The following is a 22342-nucleotide window of genomic DNA, read 5'->3' as shown; positions in this document are numbered from 1 at the left end:
GGACAAGATAGCATTAAGCAAATTTTGCTTCTCATGCCCTGCCTTTGCAACATTCGTTAGCTGATCCTGTTGTGTACTTGTTCCAGTGATACCTGATGAGGATTCTTCTGTTCTGTGTCTCCTACATCCTTTTCCTAAGTTGACTCCTGCTCAGCCAACAATGGCAGGTACATCCTGAGCTCTATATATTGTTTGAATTCTCCATAGAAAACAGAGTTTAATGGAAGTAACTTTTCAGGACTGTCTTGTTGGCTGGATCTCAATTATATTAACCCCAATGTATGAGTAAATGCACAAAGCTAATTCTCAGGCAATATTGTAACTGTCAGTTTCACCTTGAGTCACCCAATTTACTGGCAATGCACTAGTTATATTACATTTTAAAGTTGGACAGAAAGTCGTAGGGGATGTACACTATATGGTAAATTAAGATTGACATTGGGAAAGGCTTCCTGCAAAGATTACATGGCATTGGGAATTAAATTCCTCACTACAGAATTGCATAATAGCTACAGCTCAGAAGAAGGCTGTTCAGCCCATCATCTCTGCACCAGCTCTCCAAATGAGCAATTCACTTTAATATTATTCCCCCACTTTTCTCTTTGTAACCCTGCACATTCTTTCTTTTCAGATTATTGTACAATTCTCTTTTGAATGCTGTGATTGATCTTGCCTTCACCACATTGTCAGGCAGTGCAGTCCAGGTGTTAACTGTTGGAGGCAGTAAGTACTCGCTAATGAATTTGATGGTAAACCTAGGGACTGGTCAGGGATTCTGAGGACCCTCCTGTGCGAAATGAGCTGATCCCAGAGCCACAAACCAGATCCTATGTTTGGCAAATGTTTGCGGGAGGAGGGATTGGCCCTTGGCCTTGAGATTGTTGGCATTCCTTTCTCCGCTTCCTTTCCTGTACTTCCTCTTCCAAATAGCATTGTCCAAGAGTTTTTGAAATGTGTCTTTTGTCCTCCTGTTATTGAGTGCTTTCCTTGAGCTGGGTGAAGATGACTTGCTGTGATAGTCTGTATGCAGGCATCCTAATCATGTGACCGGCTCAGTGGTGTTATTTTTGATGATCATGGCCTTAATACTGATGCTATTGACTGCTTCAAGGTCATTGATATTACTTCAACTGTCCTCCCACCTGATGCTCCCAAGCAACACTCCTCAAGGGGCTTGAAGAGGCCATACGTAGTCTAAGCTTCAGACCCACAAGAGAAGTATTGGAAGGGTGACTGATACTCAAGGACCTTTGAAATCTGATCCTAACCACCCACTGTGGAATGGATTTTTCTCATGTCATGACTACTTCTTTTGCTGTTTATGTTAAAACTATATTCTCTCATTCTCAAAATGTTTGAGTGAGAACAGTTTGAACCAAAGCTTTGAAATGATTTTTCAAAACATCATCCATAATGCAGCTGTCTGTGGGGGTCAGGGATTGAATTTTCATGGCAAATCCTTGAAGGAAATTACCCTCTTGAGCTTTTTTTTTGATGGTTGATCTAAGTTGGACTAATTGGCTGAGTTCGCCTGTTTTTATCTTGTTCTGCAGTGAGCAGCTAAATATTTGTATTGAAGTTTAATTTTAGTTGTAAAGTTAAGTGCCAAAAATGACTTCTGCAATGGCGAGCTGTTTAAAGTATTTGAGGAACAGATTACAAACAATAATACAGCTCCCTCATCTTACCTCACCTCTGTTTCAATTCTCTCTGTAGTATATAATATTTCCAAAAACCTCTTGCTTCCTGGAAATGGTTCTGAATGCTGTGGTTCTGTTTGCCGAGCTGGAAGTTTTTGTTGCAAACGTTTCATCCCCTGTCTAGGTGACATCCTCAGTGCTTGGGAGCCTCCTGCGAAGCGCTTCTGTGGTGTTTCCTCCGGTGTTTATAGTGGCCTGGCCGGTATATTGGGTCCAGGTCTATGTGTTTGTTGATGGAGTTTGTGGATGAGTGCCATGCTTCTAGGAATTCCCTGGCTGTTCTTTGTTTCGCTTGCCCTATAATGGTAGTGTTGTCCCAGTCAAATTCATGTTGCTTGTCGTCTGCGTGTGTGGCTACTAGGGATAGCTGGTCGTGTCGTTTCGTGGCTAGTTGATGTTCGTGGATGCGGATCGTTAGCTGTCTTCCTGTTTGTCCTATATAGTGTTTTGTGCAGTCCTTGCATGGGATTTTGTACACTACATTAGTTTTGCTCATGCTGGGTATCGGGTCCTTCGTTTTGGTGAGTTGTTGTCTGAGAGTGGCTGTTGGTTTGTGTGCTGTTATAAGTCCTAGTGGTCGCAGTAGTCTGGCTGTCATTTCAGAGATGTTCTTGATATATGGTAGTGTGGCTAGTCCTTTGGGTTGCGGCATGTCCTCGTTCTGTTGTCTTTCCCTTAGGCATCTGTTGATGAAATTGCGAGGATATCCGTTTTTTGCGAATACCTTGTATAGGTGTTCCTCTTCTGCAGCACACCAGAACTGCAAAAAGAGGAAGAGGAACACCTATACAAGGTATTCGCAAAAAACGGATATCCTCGCAATTTCATCAACAGATGCCTAAGGGAAAGACAACAGAACGAGGACATGCCGCAACCCAAAGGACTAGCCACACTACCATATATCAAGAACATCTCTGAAATGACAGCCAGACTACTGCGACCACTAGGACTTATAACAGCACACAAACCAACAGCCACTCTCAGACAACTCACCAAAACGAAGGACCCGATACCCAGCATGAGCAAAACTAATGTAGTGTACAAAATCCCATGCAAGGACTGCACAAAACACTATATAGGACAAACAGGAAGACAGCTAACGATCCGCATCCACGAACATCAACTAGCCACAAAACGACACGACCAGCTATCCCTAGTAGCCACACACGCAGACGACAAGCAACATGAATTTGACTGGGACAACACTACCATTATAGGGCAAGTGAAACAAAGAACAGCCAGGGAATTCCTAGAAGCATGGCACTCATCCACAAACTCCATCAACAAACACATAGACCTGGACCCAATATACCGGCCAGGCCACTATAAACACCGGAGGAAACACCACCGCAGGAGGCTCCCAAGCACTGAGGATGTCACCTAGACAGGGGACGAAACGTTTGCAACAAAAACTTCCAGCTCGGCAAACAGAACCACAGCAACGAGCACCCGAGCTACAAATCTTTTCACAAACTTTGGTTCTGAATCCTTGTAGAACACATTGTGATGGAAGTTAAAGAAAACATTTTGGGCTTGAAATGAATGAAGTGCATCATTTAAGGTTTCAAAACTCTCAACGTAGTTGCACAGATGGGTTGGTTTGACACAGCCAGTTTATTTACAACATAATTAAAAGTTTGTGCCTAAGGAAGAAGGGATTTTTCACCAATATCGATGCATGACCCCAATGTAATTACTGCAAAAATATATAGAACACCTGCTTGAAAACATTAAAACTTGGCATCCAGCGCTGTGGTTTTGTCTCTTCATACTGCCTTTTCCAGTGTTGCATATAATTAACTACACAAGGACCAACAATTGTAGAAACATTTGTAAAGTATGCTCACACCATCCGTATCTTGATATTGTACAGAAAATAATAATTAGGTTACCTCCCATGGGATTGTGCATTGGTGCTAAGAGCCAACCATATACCTACACTGAAGCAAAGAAACAATTATGTGGGCAGTATGCACTCAGCCTCCATGTACTGTTGTTATTGCTATTTTGGCAAGAGGATTGTAATTACAGTATGACTTGTTGTCAGAGACATTTTCTATTATGAATTATTATGTATTTGAATGAATGGGTAAATTTAACTATCTGATTAGTGGATGACAGTAAGTTGCAAGACAGTAAATTATGCGGATGGGAGCAGGAAGCTGTAGCAGGAAATTTAGGGATTAACTGAGCAGGCACAATTGTGGCAAATGGAGTGCAATTTGAGGAACTGTAAGCTCATTCACTTTGGATCCAAGAAAGACAGACAAATGTGGAGTGAAAAATGAGATGGGGAGGAGGAAGGAAATGTTGGTGAGCATGTGGAAATCGTGAAAGCTAGCAAGCACGTACAAAAAGCAATTTAGAAAGGCTAACATAATGTCGACATTACTCACGGGGGAAAAGTTACACTTTGTACATAAAAACAGAAAATATTGGAACCCCTTGGCCAATCCAGCAGCATCTCTGGAGAGAGCTAAAAACCCAGAGGACTGAAATGTTGGGCAGAATATCTATGGCAGCAGCTTTGGATGTGGGGAGTGTGAGGGCTCAGTCCACTGGATGTGTTCCTGCTTCCTTGTGCTTTTCCCAGAGGTGAGCTAGCTTAGGAATAGAAATATGTCAAGCAACAGCATGTGACCAGTTTAAGGTCATGAATTCGTGGATACTATCCCAGCAAGAATAAAAGAATGGCAATTAAGTCACGATTGAAAAGTGCTGTTAATTTATTTAGTGTTGCTACTGTTGTATCTCTTGGTCTTAAAAGTCACGGCTGCAGAAAGGCTGTGTGTGGTCTCTGGAACAAGAAAATCTGTCTCACTGTTGAACTTTTGGAGACTGTTTCACATTAATAGTATTAACATTTTCCTGCAACATTCATTGCTTCTGTTTATACTTGTGTAAACTAGTTGAGTGATCAAGAGTTTTTTATGCTGGAACATTGTCAAGACTGGGGTTGGAAAAGTTGGAAGGCAAATGAGAAGTCAAATTGAACGCAACTTTCGATCTGAAAAACCTCTAGGTTGGAGATCAAGCTGGGCAAGAAATGACCAAATGTTTCTTTTATTTCAAAAAACCAAGCTCTAAGCCTACACTAATTCTGTTTCTTATCGACCTATATGTAATGGCAGTTTGTGGCCAGTTTTAATTGAGCTCTGAGCAGCATCTGAAAGACTGGTGCTAGGTGGGATGTGTAATGAGAAAGTTAAATGAATGCATCATAACCATTTATCCTACTGTCTTGTCTGACATTTTGTGCTGGAAGTTTTCCCAACTTCTCAAGTTCTCAACATCAACTTTCCTCCCACTTCAATCTAATCTTCTACTATATTTTATAGTATTTATAATATCTGGATCTCTGTCAATTGTTGCCTGCCACATTTTTGTTATCATTGCCTTTGGAGGGTAACAAGACAGAATGTAGGGCTCCTTAAAGATCAAGGAGATCATCTTTATGTTGAACCCCAGGAGATAAAAGAGACACTATAAATTAATATTTCATGTCAGGTTTTACTATGGAGAAAGACATTCTAGAGAATGCAGAGAAATAAACTTTGCTTTAAAAACAATTCACATTACAGAAGAGGAAGGTTGGGAGGTCTTGGAAATATAGCCCTGGACAAATGTCCAGGATCTCAACTAATGTACCCCAGAAATGAGGGAGGAAATTGCAAGACCTCTTGCAGAAATATTTGCATTATCTGTAACTGTCTGATGACTGGAGGATGGCTAATATACCTTTGTTTAAGAAAGGTTATAAGGAAAAACCAGGAAACTATAGACCTGTCAGTCTGACTTCCATTGTGGGTAAATTGTTGGAGGCGATTATAAAAGATATGGACATTTTGGAGAGGCACAACTTCTTTCAGAATAGCATGGTTTTGTGTGAGGAAAATCATCTTTCTCAAACTTGATTGAGTTTTTTTTTTGAGGAAGTTACCAAAAATGTTGACGGTGGCCGAGCAGTAGGCATTGTTTATTTGGATTTTAGTAAAGCATATGACCAGGCTCTGCATGGTAGACTAATTAGTAAAGTTAGGTCACATGGGATTCAGGGGGAGCTTGCCAATTGGATACATAATTGGCTTAATGGCAGGAGACACTTGTGGTGGAGGGTTGCTTTTCAGATTAAGGTCTGTCACTAGCAGTGTTCCACAGGGATCTAATCTGGGTCCTGCTTTATTTGTCATTTATATAAATGATTTTGGATGAGAATATAGAAGGCATGGTTAATAACTTTGCGTAACACCAACATTAGTGGCATAGTAGACAGTGAAGAAGATTTTCTAAGATTACAAAGGGATCTTTAGTCAAATAGGTCAATGGGTTGAAAAATGGCAGATGGAGCTCAATCTGGATAAATGCGAGGTATTGCATTTTGGTACAACAAATTCGGGTAAAGATTATACAGTTAATGGTAGTCTTATAGAGCAGAGGGACCTAGAGGTGCAGGAATACCGTTCTTTGACATTTGCGTCATAGACGCAAATGGTTGAAAAGGCATTTGGCATGCTTACCTTCATTGCTCAGTTCTTTTGAGCATAAGAGTTGTAAAATCATGTTGAGGTTGTACAGAACGTCAGTGAGGCGTCTTCTGGAATACTGTGTCCAGTTCTGGTCGCCCAGCTATAAGATTAAGCTAGAGCTATTAAGCTAGATAGAGTTCAGACGAGATTTACCAGGTGTTGCTGGGTATGGAAGAGTTGTTATAAAGAAAAGCTGGGACTTTTTCACTGGAGCATTGGAGGTTGAGACGTGACCTGATAGAAGTTTATAAATAATGAGATGTATAGACAGAGTTAATGGTAGTTATCTAGGATGGGGGCCTTCAAGACTAGGGGCACTTTTTTTAAGGTGAGAGGAGAGAGATTTTAAAAAGATAGGAAGGACAAATGTTTTACACAAGAGTGTGGTTCACATGTGGAATGAATTTCCTGAGGAAGTAGTGAATGTGGGTACAATTGCAATGTTTAAAACACATTTTGATAAGCACATGAATAGGAAAGGTTTGAAGGGATATGGGCCCAGGGCAGGCAGGTGGGACTAAAGTGTTTAGCTTGGAATTATGTTCAGCATGGACTGGTTGGATCAAAAGGTCTGTTTCCGTGCTGTATGACTCTTTGACTCTGTGAAGGCTGAAAATGATCATCTTTGTAAAGATCGACACATTTTTTAAAAATTTGCATTTATATAAATACCTTTCATGTTCTGTATTTTATGAAATATTTTTAAAGTGTAGCCAATTATTTAATGTAGCTAATTTGTGATCAAACTATTACCCTTATGCACTTTTTGTACGGCATGATCTGCCTGTACTGCGTGCAAAATCAAACTTTTCACTGCACCTAGGTACATGTGACAATAATAAATCAAATCAACAATGTGGTTGAGGTATACTGGGGAGAATCTCATGCTGAATTCTTCTTAAAAAGAGTGTCCTGACATCTTTTATATGCACGTGAGATAGCTGTTCGAGCTTCAGTTGGAAATTGGCACCTCTGGAGCAATATTCCCTCAGTATTGCACAGTACAGTAAGACTCCGTTCATGTGCTTAAGTCTCCAGAGTGGTATTTAAATCCACAATGTCCTGTTTCAGAAACAAGAATGGTGTCACTGAGGCTTCTTCTAGACCACCAGAACCTACCCGAAATATGGATCATAAGGTAACTCAAGATAATTCATCAGGGATGGCACTGTTCACCCTGAGATGGCTGGAGTCCCTGTCTGTAAACTTGTTTGATGGGGCCAGTCTCAGATTTGTTTTCCATCTAATGACTGCATTGAACAGTTTTGTTATTTCACTACTTGAAGCCTCTTGCAATTCTGGTTTCCAAATTCAGCCTCTACTTTATTCTATGTCTATACTGTCTACCTTTGTGACCACAAGATGAGATTTGCTCAAGTGATACCAACTCTAGTTTCAGCCACTGGAATCAGTGTGTTAGCAGAATTAATCTGCCAAAAGCTGAATCTGTCATATTCAAGTTGTTACCAAATTGGTTTACTGGAACTGTGATATTTTCAACAGTATTGGGGTGAGTGTACTAATTGGCATAGATCCACTAAAGTATTTTGTTTTTTCAATTCAGATTTCCACCTGAAGCCATTAGGAATGGTACAATAGTCAATGGGTCGACAGCAAAAGTTGTGTAATAGTAGGCAGTCACGAAGGACTTGACAGAATGCTCCATGTTGTAAGCTGGATATTAGGACGAAGAGTCCAAGGCATTGCAGCTGAGAGAAGGGGCATGGAAAGCCATGGATTTCTTTTAGAGTCCAGAGAATTGAATCGAGTTTTGAATGTTTGAGGTGCTCAGCCACCCACATTTTGTTTGTTTCATTTCTTGATAGGATGTGGGAGTCACTGGCTGGGCTAGCATTTATTATCCTTCCCTAATTGCCCTGGAGAGGGTGCTGATGAGCTGCCTTCTTAAATCTCAGTTCGAGACCTCACAACACCAGGTTATAGTCCAACAGTCTAAGATCCTATACACCACAACCACCTGATGAAGGAGCAGCACTCTGAAAGCTAGTACTTCCAAATAAACCTGTTGGACTATAACCTGGCGTTGTGTGATTTTTAACTTTGTACACCCCAGTCCAACACTGGCACCTCCAAATCATTCTTAAATCACCTGCAGTCCATGTACTGTAAGTTTACCCTCCAGGCTGTTAGGGAGGGAGTTCCCCTATTTTGACCATGTGATATAGTTCCAAGTCAGATCGTGTGTGATCTGGAGGGGACCTTTTTAGGTGGTGGTATTCCTGTGAATCTACTGCCATTATTCTTCTAGGTAATACAGATCAATGGCTTAGATGAATTTCTGCAGTGCATCTTGTAGACAGTAAACACGACTGCTACTGAGTGTCAGCAGTGATGGAAGTGAATGTTGAACGTGCTGGATGAGTTGCCAGTCAACATATTCCAAACATACATGAAGCCTATTGAGAAATGATCTGAGTACTGTCTGACCAACATTCACGTTTAGTTCAACAAATCTCAGAATTTAAAGTTCTCAACCTTCTTTTCAAATCCTTTACAGCCTTGCCCTTTTCCTTTCACCATAACCTTTCGATCCTATTACATACATTCTGCTAGCTCCCATCTCCCCTTTCCCTCAGGTCTCCAATTCTGGCTCCTTGTCCATTCCTGATTTGTAACAATTTCTCCATTGGTGGTCATCCCTTCAGCTACCTAGACCCTAAATTTTGGAGCACTCTCTTTTTAACATCTTCACTTCTCTCTCTCTCTCTCTCTCTCTCTCTCTCTCTCTCCCTTTAAAACACTCTTTAAAACTTAGCCTTTGAGGATGTGATAATGTGGCATGGTACCTTAGGGAGTAATACAAGGTGCTCACATGCCACATTCATCCACCACTCCTGAAACCTTCATTCCACTATAGAAGAGCTACATTTTAATCCCCACATGGCCCATTCACATTAGGGGTTATTATCCTGCCCTTGAACAATCACACCTCTTGTTAGCTCAGAGAAAAATCTCTCAACTGGAAATCTTATGTTGCATTGTTTAAGTAAATATTTAGCAAAGGTTATCTGCTTCTGTGATTAGCTGCACTCCAAAATGTATCGAATTTATTCATTTGGACTATATTACCCATACTATCTCTTGTCTCCAAGTACCTTGCAACATTGAGTACAAATTGTATTTTTACAAGTTCAAAACACAGGAACTCATTCAAGTTTGAACTCTGAGTGCTATTTAGAATCACCTTGCTAAGAGCCTTTTAAATTGTCAATATTTAGCTATGCAAAGTTGCATATGACCTTTGGGCTCTAGAACATGCAAGTGATGATCCAATTCTTTTTTTTCAGATAACTGAAATATTTTGCATATTAAAGTGATCTATTTGCAACCCTGGCTGCTGAACATGGTCACTTAATGTTCTTGAAAACTTATCAGTACTTTCAGATGAGCAATATGTGCTCACACAAGCAATCCATCCAAATTCACATCTGCACTGCAAGTGCACTTTTGTATATTAAATGAAAGGTTCCATTAAATAACTGCTTTCTGAAACAATTTTAGAATTCCATGCACCTTGTAAAGGAACACACAGGGTTATCACTCACTATTGCAGTTCAATTAACCAGTCCCAGTGTGCAAGCAAAAACTGCTATTCTCTCTTTTAGGATATTTTCTCATGGACTGCTGCTGAATTTGTTGATGTGATATCTCCCTTTTACCTACTCTGGTAATCAATGCAAATTTTAATCAAGGCATGCATGATGTAGTGGAATGATGAAGATATTTAAGGAGAGAATTTTGGATAGTTGGTTATATATTTTGAGGTATTTAAAGGAAATAGAAATGAGTATAACAGAGAGAGGAGTGGAAGGATATGCAGCTCGAATTAGATGAAATAGAGTTGAAAGTAACTCATGTGGGGCTATATCAATACAGATCAGTTGGGCTAAATGGCCTCTTTCTTCATCAAATGTAATCCTATATCCTATTTCTAGAAAGGATGGAAGCAACATCGACCAGAAACAGAAGAACATGGCATGATGAGCAAAGTCAAAAGGACTAGGGAGGCTGCTATTCAAGTGTTGGGTATGACCAGGATAAGATTTTAGTACGGGGTATGGAATTTTCTCTGAAAGACTGAATGCCAATTGAGGTTGACAAGGAGATGTGAACCAGTGCTGTTTTGTGCAAGTTGGACTTTGCATCAGGTCAAGGAGACCAATTGATGATACTACAGCAGCGAGACTTGTGGGATGAAAATATAGATTAGGTGTGACACTAGTGGGGAGCTGAGACCATACACTGCCAGACTTTACAGTAGAGAGTTTGTGCTTATCCTGCTCAGACAGTCCTGTGTGTGTGTGTGTGTGTGTGTGTGTGTGTGTGCTCTTACATTAATGAAAAGACAAATAAACTTAAGACTTGTACAGTGCTCTTCACAACCACCAGATCTCCCAATGTGTTCTTTGAAGTGTAGTTATCCCTGTAATGTAGGAAAGGAGGCAGCCACCTGTAAAAGTTCCCACAAACAGCTGTGTGGAAATAACCAGATACTGTGTGGTGTTGACTGAGAGGTAAACGTAGACCACGACATCAGGGATAACTTCTCTTCTCTCCTTCTGTGCAAGTCTTTAATGTACGCACTAGCAGGCCAATGGTGCAAAGTCTGAAAGACAGTACCTCAGCCAGTGCAGCACTCCATACTGCACTGCACTGTCCACTTTAATTTTTGTTATCCAGCCTAAGAGTGGGATTTGAACCGCTCTACACCAGATACATTGACAACATTTTCTTCCTTTGGACTCATGGTAAGGAATCACTAAAATACTACACTATGATATCAACAAGTTTCATCCCACCATCAGACTTACCAAGGGTTACTCCTCAAAATCAATCTCATTCTTGGATACGCGCATCTCCATCAAGGACAGACACCTCAGTACCTCACTCTACCCCAAGCCCACAGATAACCTCACGATGCTGCATTTCTCTAGCTTCCACCCCAAATATGTTAAAGAAGCTACTCCAATGGGACAAGTCCTGGGCATACACAGGATCTGCTCAGATGAGGAGGAACCCAACAGACACCTAAAGATGCTGAAATTTGCCCTTTATAAGTACGGGATACAATGCTGAACTCGTCGATCACCAGTTCTGACATGCCACAGCGAAAAACATAATTGACCACCTCCAAAAACAGACACAGGACACGACCAATACACTACCCTTTGTCATCCAATACAGCCCCCCACAGCAGAGAAACTACGCCATATTCTTCGCAGCCTTCAACATGTCATCGATGATGATGAACATCTCTCTAAGGTCATCCCCACACTTCCACTTCTTACCTTCAAACAACTGCCAAACCACAAACAGACCGTCATTTGCAGCAAGCTACCTAGCCTTCAGGACAACATTTGACCAGAACACCTCACACCCTGTCCTGGGCAGCCTGTGCAAGACATGTCAGATCATCGACACAAATACTACTGCCACAAATACTATCCACCACATACACGGCCGGTACTCATGGGATTCGGTCAGCGTTGTCTACCTCATATGCCGCAGGCAAAGATACCCTGAGGCGTGGGGTACTGGTGAGACCAAGCAGATGCTATGGCAACAGATGAATGGATACCATGCAACAATTGCCAGGCAGGAATGTTCCTTCCGGTCAGGGAACACTTCAGCAGTCGAGAGCATTCAGCTTCTGATCTTCAGGTAAGCGTTCTCCAAGGTAGCCTTCAAGGTACACAATACAGAATCACTGAGCAGAAACCAATAGCCAAGTTCCGTACCCGTGAAGACACCTTAATTGTGATCTTGGGTTCATATTGCTCTACATGTAACCTCACCATACTCTCTTCTGTGTTTGCAAAATCTTGTGTTCTGCTTTGACGCCACCTTGATAACTTGTTATGATCTCTCTACCTTAATTAGTTTGTACAGTTTTGGATTACTTGTTACTTTGGTTAGATCCTTGGCATGCAACTCTTATATCTATCATGTTATTCCAGCCATTTGGTTTGTCTCCCATACCATCTTAATTTTAATTTTGTGTAATTATCTCTCTGACTTAATTAATTGGATCATAGATCTGGCTCTGAGACTCAGAAGGGAAAGGGGGAGAGGAGGAGAGCGCTAGTTATAGGAGACTCTCTAGTTAGAGGGACGGACAGGCGATTCTGTGGGCATGGGCGAAACTCTCGGATGGTTTGTTGCCTCCCGGGTGCCAGGGTCCGAGACGTCTCGGACCGTGTCTTCAGAATCCTTAAGGGGGAGGGTGTGCAGCCAGAAGTCATGGTGCACGTTGGCACCAACGACATAGGTAGGAAGAGAGGTGGGGAGGTCATTCAAGAGCTCGGAGTTAGGCTGGAAGCTGAAAGCTAGGACAGACAGAGTCGTCATCTCTGGGTTGTTGCCGGTGCCACGTGACAGTGAGGCAAGGAATAGGGAGAGAGTGCAGTTGAACACGTGGCTGCAAGGATGGTGTAGGAGGGAGGGCTTCAGTTATTTGGACAATTGGACTGCATTCTGGGGAAGGTGGGACCTGTACAAGCAGGACGGGTTGCACCTGAACCAGAAGGGCACCAATATCCTGGGAGGTAGATTTGCTAGCACTCTTCGGGGGGGTTTAAACTAATTTGGCAGGGGGATGGGATCCGGACTTGTAGTCCAGCAAGTCGGCTAGCTGTTTGTCAGGATGTCCAAGAATGTAGGGAGGCTTTGAAGAAGGTAGCACTGACAGGGAATGCTTGCGGACACAGAGATGGGTTCAAGTGCATATACTTCAACGCAAGGAGTATCAGAAATAAGGTCGGCGAACTTAAGGCGTGGATAGGTACCTGGGACTACGATGTTGTGGCCATCACGGAAACATGGATAGAAGAGGGACAGGAATGGTTATTGGAGGTTCCTGGTTACAGATGTTTCAGTAGGATTAGGGAGGGTGGTAAAAAAGGGGGGGGGGGGGGTGGCGTTGCTAATTAGAAATGGTATAACAGCTGCAGAAAGGCATTCAAGGGGGATCTGCCTTCAGAGGTAGTATGGGCTAAAGTCAGAAATAGGAAAGGTGCAGTCACCTTGTTGGGTGTTTACTATAGGCCCCCCAATAGCAGCAGAGATGTGGAGAAACAGATTGGGAAACAGATTTTGGAAAGGTGCAGAAGCCACAGGGTAGTCACGGGCGATTTCAACTTCCCAAATATTGATTGGAAGCTCTTTAGATCAAGTAGATTGGATGGGGCGGTGTTTGTGCAGTGTGTCCAGGAAGCTTTTCTAACACAGTATGTAGATTGTCCGACCAGAGGGGAGGCCATATTGGATTTGATACTCGGTAATGAACCGGGACAAGTGATGGGCTTGTTAGTGGGTGAACATTTTGGTGATGGTGACCACAATTCTGTGACTTTCACCTTGGTTATGGAGAGAGATAGGTGCGTGAAACAGGGTAGGTTTTACAATTGGGGGAAGGGTAATTACGATGCTGTAAGACAGGATCTGAGGAGCATAAGTTGGGAGCATAGGATGTTGTGGAAATGTGGAACTTTTTCAAGGAACAGATACGATGTGTCCTTGATATGTATGTACCGGTCAGGCAGGAAAGAAATGGTCGTGTGAGGGAACCTTGGTTGACGAGGGAGGTTGAATGTCTTGTAAAGAGGAAGAAGGAGGCTTGCATAAGGTTGAGGAAACAAGGTTCAGACAGAGCAGTGGAGGGTTACAGGATAACCAGAAGGGACCTGAAGAAAGGGATTAGGAGAGCCAAGAGGGCATGAAAAATCTCTGGCGGATAGGATCAAGGATAACCCAAAGGCATTTTATGCGTATGTGAGAAACATGAGAATGACGAGAATGAGGGTAGGTCCGATCAAGGACAGTAGTGGGAGACTGTGTATTGAGTTGGAAGAGATAGGAGAGGTCTTGAATGAGTACTTTTCTTCAGTATTTATGAATGAGAGGAACCGTATTGTTGAAGAGGAGTGTGTGAAACGGACTAGTAAGCTAGAGGAGATACATGTTAGGAAGCAAGATGTGTTGGACATTTTGAACAACTTGAGGATAGACAAGTCCCCCGGGCCTGATGGGATATATCCTAGGATTATCTGGGAAGCAAGAGAGGAAATTGCAGTACCGTTGGCAATGATCTTTTCATCTTCACTGTCAACGGGGGTGGTACCAGGGGACTGGAGAGTGGCGAGTGTTGTGCCCCTGTTCAAAAAAGGAATAGGGATAACCCCGGGAATTACAGGCCTATTAATCTTATTTCGGTGGTAGGTAAAGTAATGGAAAGGGTACTGAGGGATAGGATTTATGAGAATCTGGAAAGGCACTGCTTGATTAGGGACAGCCAGCACGGATTTATGAAGGGTAGGTCTTGCCTTACAAGTCTGATTTGAATTCTTTGAGGAGGTGACCAAGCATGTGGATGAGGGTAGAGCAGTGGATGTAGTATACATGGACTTTAGTAAGGCATTTGATAAGGTTCCCCATGGTAGGCTTATGCAGAAAGTCAGGAGGCATGGGATAGAGGGAAATTTGACCAATTGGATAGAAAATTGGCTAACTGGTCGAAGTCAGAGAGTGGTGGTAGATGGTAAATATTCAGCCTGGAGCCCAGTTACAAGTGGAGTTCCGCAGGGATCAGTTCTGGGTCCTCTGCTGTTCGTAATTTTTATTAATGACTTGGATGAGGGAGTCGAAGGGTGGGTCAGTAAATTTGCAGATGATACGAAGATTGGTGGAGTTGTGGATAGTGAGGAGGGCTGTTGTCGGCTGCAAAGGGACTTGGATATGAGCTGGGCTGAGGAGTGGCAGATGGAGTTCAACCCTGCCAAGTGTGAGGTTGTACATTTTGGAAAGACAAATAAGAATGTGGAATACAGGGTTAACGGTAGGGTTCTTAGTAAGGTGGAGGAACAGAGGGATCTTGGGGTCTATGTTCATAGGTCTTTGAAAGTTGCCACTCAGGTGGATAGAGCTTGTAAGAAGGCCTATGGTGTATTAGCGTTCATTAGCAGAGGGATTGAATTCAAGAGTCGTGAAGTGATGTTGCAACTGTACAGGACTTTGGTTAGGCCACATTTGGAGTACTGTGTGCAGTTCTGGTCGCCTCACTTTAGAAAAGATGTGGAAGCTTTGGAGAGGGTGCAGAGAAGATTTACCAGGATGTTGCCTGGAATGGAGAATAGGTCGTACGAGGATAGGTTGAGAGTTCTCGACCTTTTCTCATTGGAACGGCGAAGGATGAGGGGTGACTTGAAAGAGGTTTATAAGATGATCAGAGGAATAGATAGAGTAGACAGTCAGAAACTTTTTCCCCGGGTACAACAGAGTGTTACAAGGGGACATAAATTTAAGGTGAAGGGTGGAAGGTATAGGGGAGATGTCAGGGGTGGGTTTTTTACCCAGAGAGTGGTGGGGGCATGGAATGCGCTGCCTGTGGAAGTGTAGAGTCAGAATCTTTGGTGACCTTTAAGCGGCAATTGGATAGGTACATGGATGGGTGCTTATGCTAGGACAAATGTTCGGCACAACATCGTGGGCCGAAGGGCCTGTTCTGTGCTGTATTGTTCTATGTTCTAGATCATCCTTTCGCTTGCCATTCATCAGTTGACACAGCAGAAGCATTCTTGCCTTGCATTCTGACTGATCTCTTGACTGATTTTGGTTCACAGGGGAACTACCACTTGGAGGCATGTCAGCATATGGAGCATCCAAAGCAGCACTTGAGTTTTTTTCGGACATTTTGCGTCAAGAGATGAAACCCTGGGGAGTAAACATATCCATTATCCAACCTGGTGCTACCAAAACCGGTAAAATACTTTGCATTTAGTTAGAACAATTAATGCACCTAACAACAACTTGCATTGGTAATGTATTTAGAACAAGATAGGTTTTTTTCAGATTACTTACTGTGTGGAAACAGGCCCTTCAAGTCCACACCGACCCACCAAAGCGCAACTCACCCAGACCCATTCCCCTACATTTACCCCTTCATCTAACACTTTGGGCAATTTAGCATGGCCAATTCACCGAACCTGCACATTTTTGGACTGTGGGAGGAAACTGGAGGAAACCCACGCAGACAATGGGAGAATGTGCAAACTCCACACAGTCAGTCGCCTGAGGTGGGAATTGAACCCGGGTCTCTGGTGCTGTGAGGCAGCAGTGCTAACCACCGTGCCGCCCAATGTACTTCACCGAGGAACGAATGGGCATTGCCTGGTTTGTAAAAAGCATGCTCCAGACGAGGATGTTAATAAGATAATTAGCTGAAGAGCTATGAGGCACTGGCAGCAGACAGGCATCCAGGAGGTTGAAAGTTGTAAACCAGTGAAGGTGGGGGAGCAGAGGGGATTCCTAGGAGGACTGGAACTCAGTTGATGTGACAGTGATGGGCAAATAGATATTAATAGTAGTCAGGGTGTTTGTGTAGAATGGAACTTGAAACACCTTTTCAGCAAGATGTTGAAGTATCATGTATCAGGCAAGAAGGTAGAGTTTTTGGCTGGAGTTAAATAAAATGGTAGAGTTTTCCTGATCATTAGAGATATTTTGACCAATTAAATGTTTGTAAATGTGAAGCCATTGTTGTTATGCATACACTCCAATCTCACTTCTCTAGCTATTGATTCCATCCTTCCCCTGAACAACTGCTTGATAATATTCCAGACTGTTCATAACAAAGATCCTCAGACAGCACCTTCCAAACCCATGACCACTTGCATCGAAAACGACTGAGCAGCAGATATACGGGAACACCATCACCTTCAAGTTTCCCTCCAAGCCACTCACCACCGTTCCTTCAATATCGCTGGGTCAAAAGCCTGAAATTCCCTCCCTAATGGCATTGTGGATCAACCCTCAGCAACCCAAGAAGGCTGCTCACCATCCCCTTCACAAGGGCAACTAGGGACAGGCCAGTCAGTGACATCCACATCCCACAAATGAATATAATCAAAAAATGGTGATTGGCTCTTTGGCTGCCTTGGCCATTGGCTCTGCAATTCCTTCTTACATTTCTTTTGACAGCTACCTCTTTCTTCTTGTAAGGTGCTCCTTAAAACCTATATCACCTCTGTCCTAATATTGCCTCTGTGGCTGGGAAGAGCCTTGAAATGCTTAATGACAAAAAAGTACTATACTAATTGAAATTGTTGTTGGAGGAAACTTCTTTCTGACTCATTTGTGACTTGAAGGCAGATAAGCAGTTAAACGACAAAAAGGTGTGGTGATAGGGGTATGAGTGGTAGTGGGGATGCAAACATTGGCGTTGTCAGCATGAATGCACAAACTGACTCTGTAGCTAAATGCAAAGTGCAAGTGAGACAAAGGAGTGATGGACAGAATCTCTGTTACTGCAGAGACTGAACTATCGGAATAACTATTGTTGCAGTGTAATAGCTATGTTGGGAAAGGTAGGAATGGAATCAAGTAACAACAGTCCCACAAAGGTAGAACATGGAGAAGGTATGAAAGTTGACAATGGAGTTATCAGCCACATTGAACATTGCAAAGAAGCTGAGTAAGCCACAATTATAAAGAATGACTGTAATGTCTTTAATGGTTTTTTGCAGGGAACAATGTAAATTGAAAGAATTTGAAAATTGAATTTTGGGACAAGTGGCATGAAACTGGTTAGAACATGCTCAAAAAACTTGGATGGCACCGTAGCTTAGTGGTTAGCACTGCTGTCTCACAGCACCAGGCACCCAGGTTCAATTCCAGCCTTGGGTGACTGTGCAAACTTCCCACAGACATTCTCCCCCTGTCTGTGCGAGTTTCCTCCAGGTGCTCTGGTTTCCTCCCACAGTCCAAAGATGCACAAGTTAGGTGGATGGCTAAATTACCCATAGTGTCTAGCGATATGTAGGTTAGGTGAGTTAGCCATGGAAAATGTGGGGTTACAGGGATGGGATGGTCTTCAGAAGGCTGGTGCAGGCTCAGTGGGCAAATGGCCTCTTTCCACATTGTAAGGGATTCTATGATAATATGTATGGTCAAAGTTAGGTTATTTGAGGGTTGATAATGAGCAGTTTGAAGTGGACTGTGCAAAGTGAGCCATTGATGGTCATTAGCAAGAGATCAACCCTTTATCTCATTTTTATCACATTGTATAGAAATCAATCCAAAAGCTTGAAAATCTGAAGGAAAATTGACTCTGAGAATAATAAGGCAGCCTATTTGCTTAGGCTACAAATATTACAAATTTGCTCAGTACTTTGTAAAAAAGAATTCAACAAAGTTATAGTATGTAAAGTCCTGGGACTCGGTTATTAACCGAAATCAGAGAAGGTGAATAAATAAGAGAATGCAAATAGTCTTTTACCTTTTTTGTATTTAAAGCACAAGTTGGGAATGTCAACTTCTGGGTGCAACAACATCAAAAACTTATGGAAGGCCTCTCTCCAGAACTCCTTCACGATTATGGAGAAGAATATGTTGATGAAATTCAGCGAAGGATCACGTCAATAGGTCCACTTTTCCGACAGCACGTTGGCCCAGTTATTGACACAATTGTCACGGCTTTGTTAGCACAATACCCAAAGCCGAGATACACCACTGAGTTTGTGATTGATGTGTTAAAAGTTCTCTACTACTTCCTGCCTTCTTTGGTCACTGATACTGTTCTTAATCAAGTTTTCATTGCTCATAGACTTTCACCAAAAGGTGCAAGAAAGGTTAACAACAGCCAATGAAACTCTAAATGCTTGAGGCTTGTGCTTTATATGTAATGCTTTCAAATTATTAAGTTTTCAATCAGTAATTTTGCTGGCCACATTGAGTAAGTTAGTTTGTTGTTGAGCTGAACATTGTACCTGGAAAGTAAATTGATGTGTTAGCAGTGAATAATGATGCCTCATTTAAAGCAATTTGTGGACATTAATACTAATTCTGTGGCTGATGAAATGGATATGGTAACGAAGTAGCAAAGGCAAAGATATGTAATGAATGTTCTTCTTCACTGTTTTTGTAGAATGCCTCATTTCTAGATAGAGTAAAAAGGAAAATCAAATAGAGTCCCTTTATGTAGGAGGCAATAAGGACTGCAGATGCTGGAAGCCAGAGTCAATACATGTGGAGCTGGAAAAGCATAGCATGTCAGATAACATACAAGATACAAGAAAGTCAACATTTCAAGCCGATAACCTTTAACCTTTGTCTGACGAAAAATGACTTTCCTGCTCCTCGGATGCTGTCTGAGCTGCTGTACGTTTCCAGCTCCACATGCATCGAAGGCAAAGATATGTATTAAATGTTCTTCTCCACCCATCTGATCAAACAGTGAAGAAGTGGCAGATGGAGTTTAATTCCGATAAATGTGAGGTGCTGCATTTTGGGAAAGCAAATCTTAGCAGGACTTATACTCTTAATCGTAAGGTCCTAGGGAGTGTTGCTGAACAAAGAGACCTTGGAGTGCAGGCTCATAGCTCCTTGAAAGTGGAGTCGCAGGTAGACAGGATAGTGAAGAAGGTGTTTGGTAAGCTTTCCTTTATGGGTCAGAGTATTGTCTACAGGAGTTGGCAGTCATGTTGTGGCTGTACAGGACATTGGTTATGCCACTGTTCGAATATTGCGTGCAGTTCTGGTCTCCTTCCTATCGGAAAGATGTTGTGAAACTTGAAAGGGTTCAGAAAAGACTTACAAGAATGTTGCCAGGGTTGGAGGATTTGAGCTATAGGGAGAGGTTGAGTAGGCTTGGGCTGAGGGGTGACCTTTATAGAGGTTTATAAAATCATGAGGGACATGGATAGGATAAATAGACCAAGTCTTTTCCCTGGGTTGGGGAAGTCCACAACTAGAGGGCATAGGTTTAGGGTGAGAGGGTAAAAGATATAAAAGTTACCTAAGGGGCAACTTTTTCACGAAGAGGGTGGTACGTGTATGGAATGAGCTGCCAGAGGAAGTGGTGGAGGCTAGTACAATTGCAACATTTACAAGGCATCTGGATGGGTATATAGGAAGGGTTTTGAGGGATATGGGCCAGGTACTGGCAGGTGGGATTAGATTGGGTTGGGATATCTGGTCAGCATGGACGGGTTGGACTGAAGGGTATGTTTCCATACTGTACATCTCTGACTCTATGTATTGACCCTTTTATGTTAGATATCTGACGTCTGGGATTAAGATTATCTGGGATTCCTGAAGTTATGATTGGGTTATAGGGTCAAAAACTGAGAGGCTGGAAAAGCACATCGAGTCAGGCAGCATCTGAGGAGCAGGAGAGTTGATGTAAGGATAAGCTCTTCATCAGGAAATCACATTCCAGATGAAGAGGTTCTGCTTGAAACGTCAACTCTCCTGCTCCTCGGATGCTGCCTTACCTATTGTGCTTTTCCAGCGACACACGTTTTGATTCTGATCTGCAGCCCTCACTTTCTCTTTGTACCAGAAGTAACTGCACAGTAGTGTGTTTGGACAGGATCATCCCAGGCTTTGCGCTACTTTCTCCCATCAGCTAATTTTTGGGAACCCAAGCGGTTGGATGCCTGAAGAAAACTGATGGTGGGGCTTGAACTGAATCTTTGGGGGAACCAGGTAAGTTCCAGCAAGGCACTTTCAGATCTTTTGGTGCCTTAAGGCACATGATTTCCAATCGCAACTGCATAGCTGGAAACCTATGAGTCTTTGTTCTTAAAGTAGATTGGATCTCACTGTGAGACTTGCAGACAGCTAGCACTCTGCTGTGGGAACAATTTATTATTCCGATCTGTTGGAAAACTGTTGAAATGGGACTGAAAAGTCTAAAGCACAGAATCCAATTTCATTATGCTTATTGACACAGTTGCGAGGGATATTGTATGTGAATTAAATTTGATTTCTCTCCTGTATTTTGTTGGCGTTGATTTACTGTCCTGTATTGTAACCATGGCCCCTTTTTTTTTTGTCAAGGTTTCCCTTTGCAAATTAATGATTTCTAACATTTCTAATCTTGTGCACTAATTTTGTATTATGTTATGAATTTCAGCCAAACTTGGGGAAAACAAAGTTATGAGAATTTGCCACCTTCAATATATCCAGGCACATAAGTGATTAGAATTAATTTGGCTGCAATATAATCGTGCTTTTATTGTATAATGTGAAGATGTACAGATCAAAGAAGTCTGGTCTTGGAAAATAAATCAAAAAGCCATTCAAAAGTTAAATACAAATGTTTAAAAAATCCTCCAAGCTCTTTGTGAACTGTTCTTTTACAAGGCATTGTTGCACATAGACAGTTTGATAGTTAATGAAAGGTATGGAGCCTCACCCTGAAAGCCCTGGCAGCACAACTATTTTCTTCTTGTCTCAGTGAAGCTATATCGAAGACTGCAGTAACTGGTCAGAAGAGGACCAGCACGGAGAAACCACCCATGACAACAGCTTGCACTTATCTCTATTAAAACCACATCTCTTATGCAGTGCGTCTCCTGTACCATAGAACATCGAATATTACAATGCAGCCCTCTGGTACCATAGGCTTCAGATTATTTTGTAACAACCTATCTATCCACACTATTCCACTTACATCTACAGGTTTATCTAATTGCCACTTAAATGCCCTTAAAGTTGATGAGTCTACTACTGTTGCAGGCAGGCCATTCCACACCCCTACTATTCTGATTAAAGAAACTACCCCTGACATCTGTCTTATATCTATCACCCTCAATTTAAAGCTAAGACCCCTCCTGCTAGTCATTACCATCTCTCACTGTCCACTCTATCTAATCCTCTGATTATCTTATGTTTCAATGAAATCCCCTCTCAACCTTCTTCTCTCGAACAAAAACAGCTTCAAGTCCCTCAGCCTTTCCTCATAAGACCTTCCCTCCATACTAGGCAGCATCCTGGTAAATCTCCTCTGAATCCTTTCCAAACCTTCCACATCCTTCCTATAATGTGGTGACCAGAACTGTACGCAATTCTCCAAGTGCAGCTGCACCATGACCTCATGGCTCCAAAACTCAATCCCTCTATCAATTAAAGCTAACACACCGTATGCCTTCTTAACAACCCTATCAACCTGGGTGGCAACTTTCAGGGATCTATGCACATGGACACTAAGATCTCTGCTCATCTACACTACCAAGAATCTGATCTTAAGCCTTTTTACTCCTCTTGCTCCTTCCAAAGTGAATCACCTCACACTTTTCCAAATTAAACTCCATTTGC

General features: G+C 42.3%; 1 protein-coding gene and 1 long non-coding RNA gene across 2 annotated transcripts in view; one reads left to right on the top strand and one right to left on the bottom strand.

The window, feature by feature from the left end:
* Nucleotides 1-18656, bottom strand: part of LOC148147352 (uncharacterized) — a 41403-nt gene extending 22747 nt beyond the window's left edge. Inside the window, exons 1-2 of the long non-coding RNA XR_015759971.1 lie at nt 18519-18656; nt 15824-15955 (exon numbers count right to left, since the gene is read on the bottom strand). This is a non-coding gene — a long non-coding RNA (uncharacterized LOC148147352). The remainder of the gene's footprint in view (nt 1-15823; nt 15956-18518) is intronic.
* LOC122558478 (11-beta-hydroxysteroid dehydrogenase type 2-like) overlaps nt 1-21355 on the top strand; it is a 74018-nt gene extending 52663 nt beyond the window's left edge. Inside the window, exons 4-5 of the mRNA XM_043707106.2 lie at nt 15865-16002; nt 18536-21355. Coding sequence (XP_043563041.2) covers nt 15865-16002; nt 18536-18888 — 491 coding nt within the window. The 3' untranslated portion in view covers nt 18889-21355. The remainder of the gene's footprint in view (nt 1-15864; nt 16003-18535) is intronic.
* Nucleotides 21356-22342: the final 987 nt, after the last annotated feature.

Source organism: Chiloscyllium plagiosum, unplaced genomic scaffold (assembly GCF_037043375.1).
Source record: "Chiloscyllium plagiosum isolate Xiang-an unplaced genomic scaffold, Cpla_swu_hap1 HiC_scaffold_17, whole genome shotgun sequence".
Lineage (NCBI taxonomy): Eukaryota > Metazoa > Chordata > Chondrichthyes > Orectolobiformes > Hemiscylliidae > Chiloscyllium > Chiloscyllium plagiosum.
This window is presented reverse-complemented; position numbering and strand designations above follow the sequence as displayed.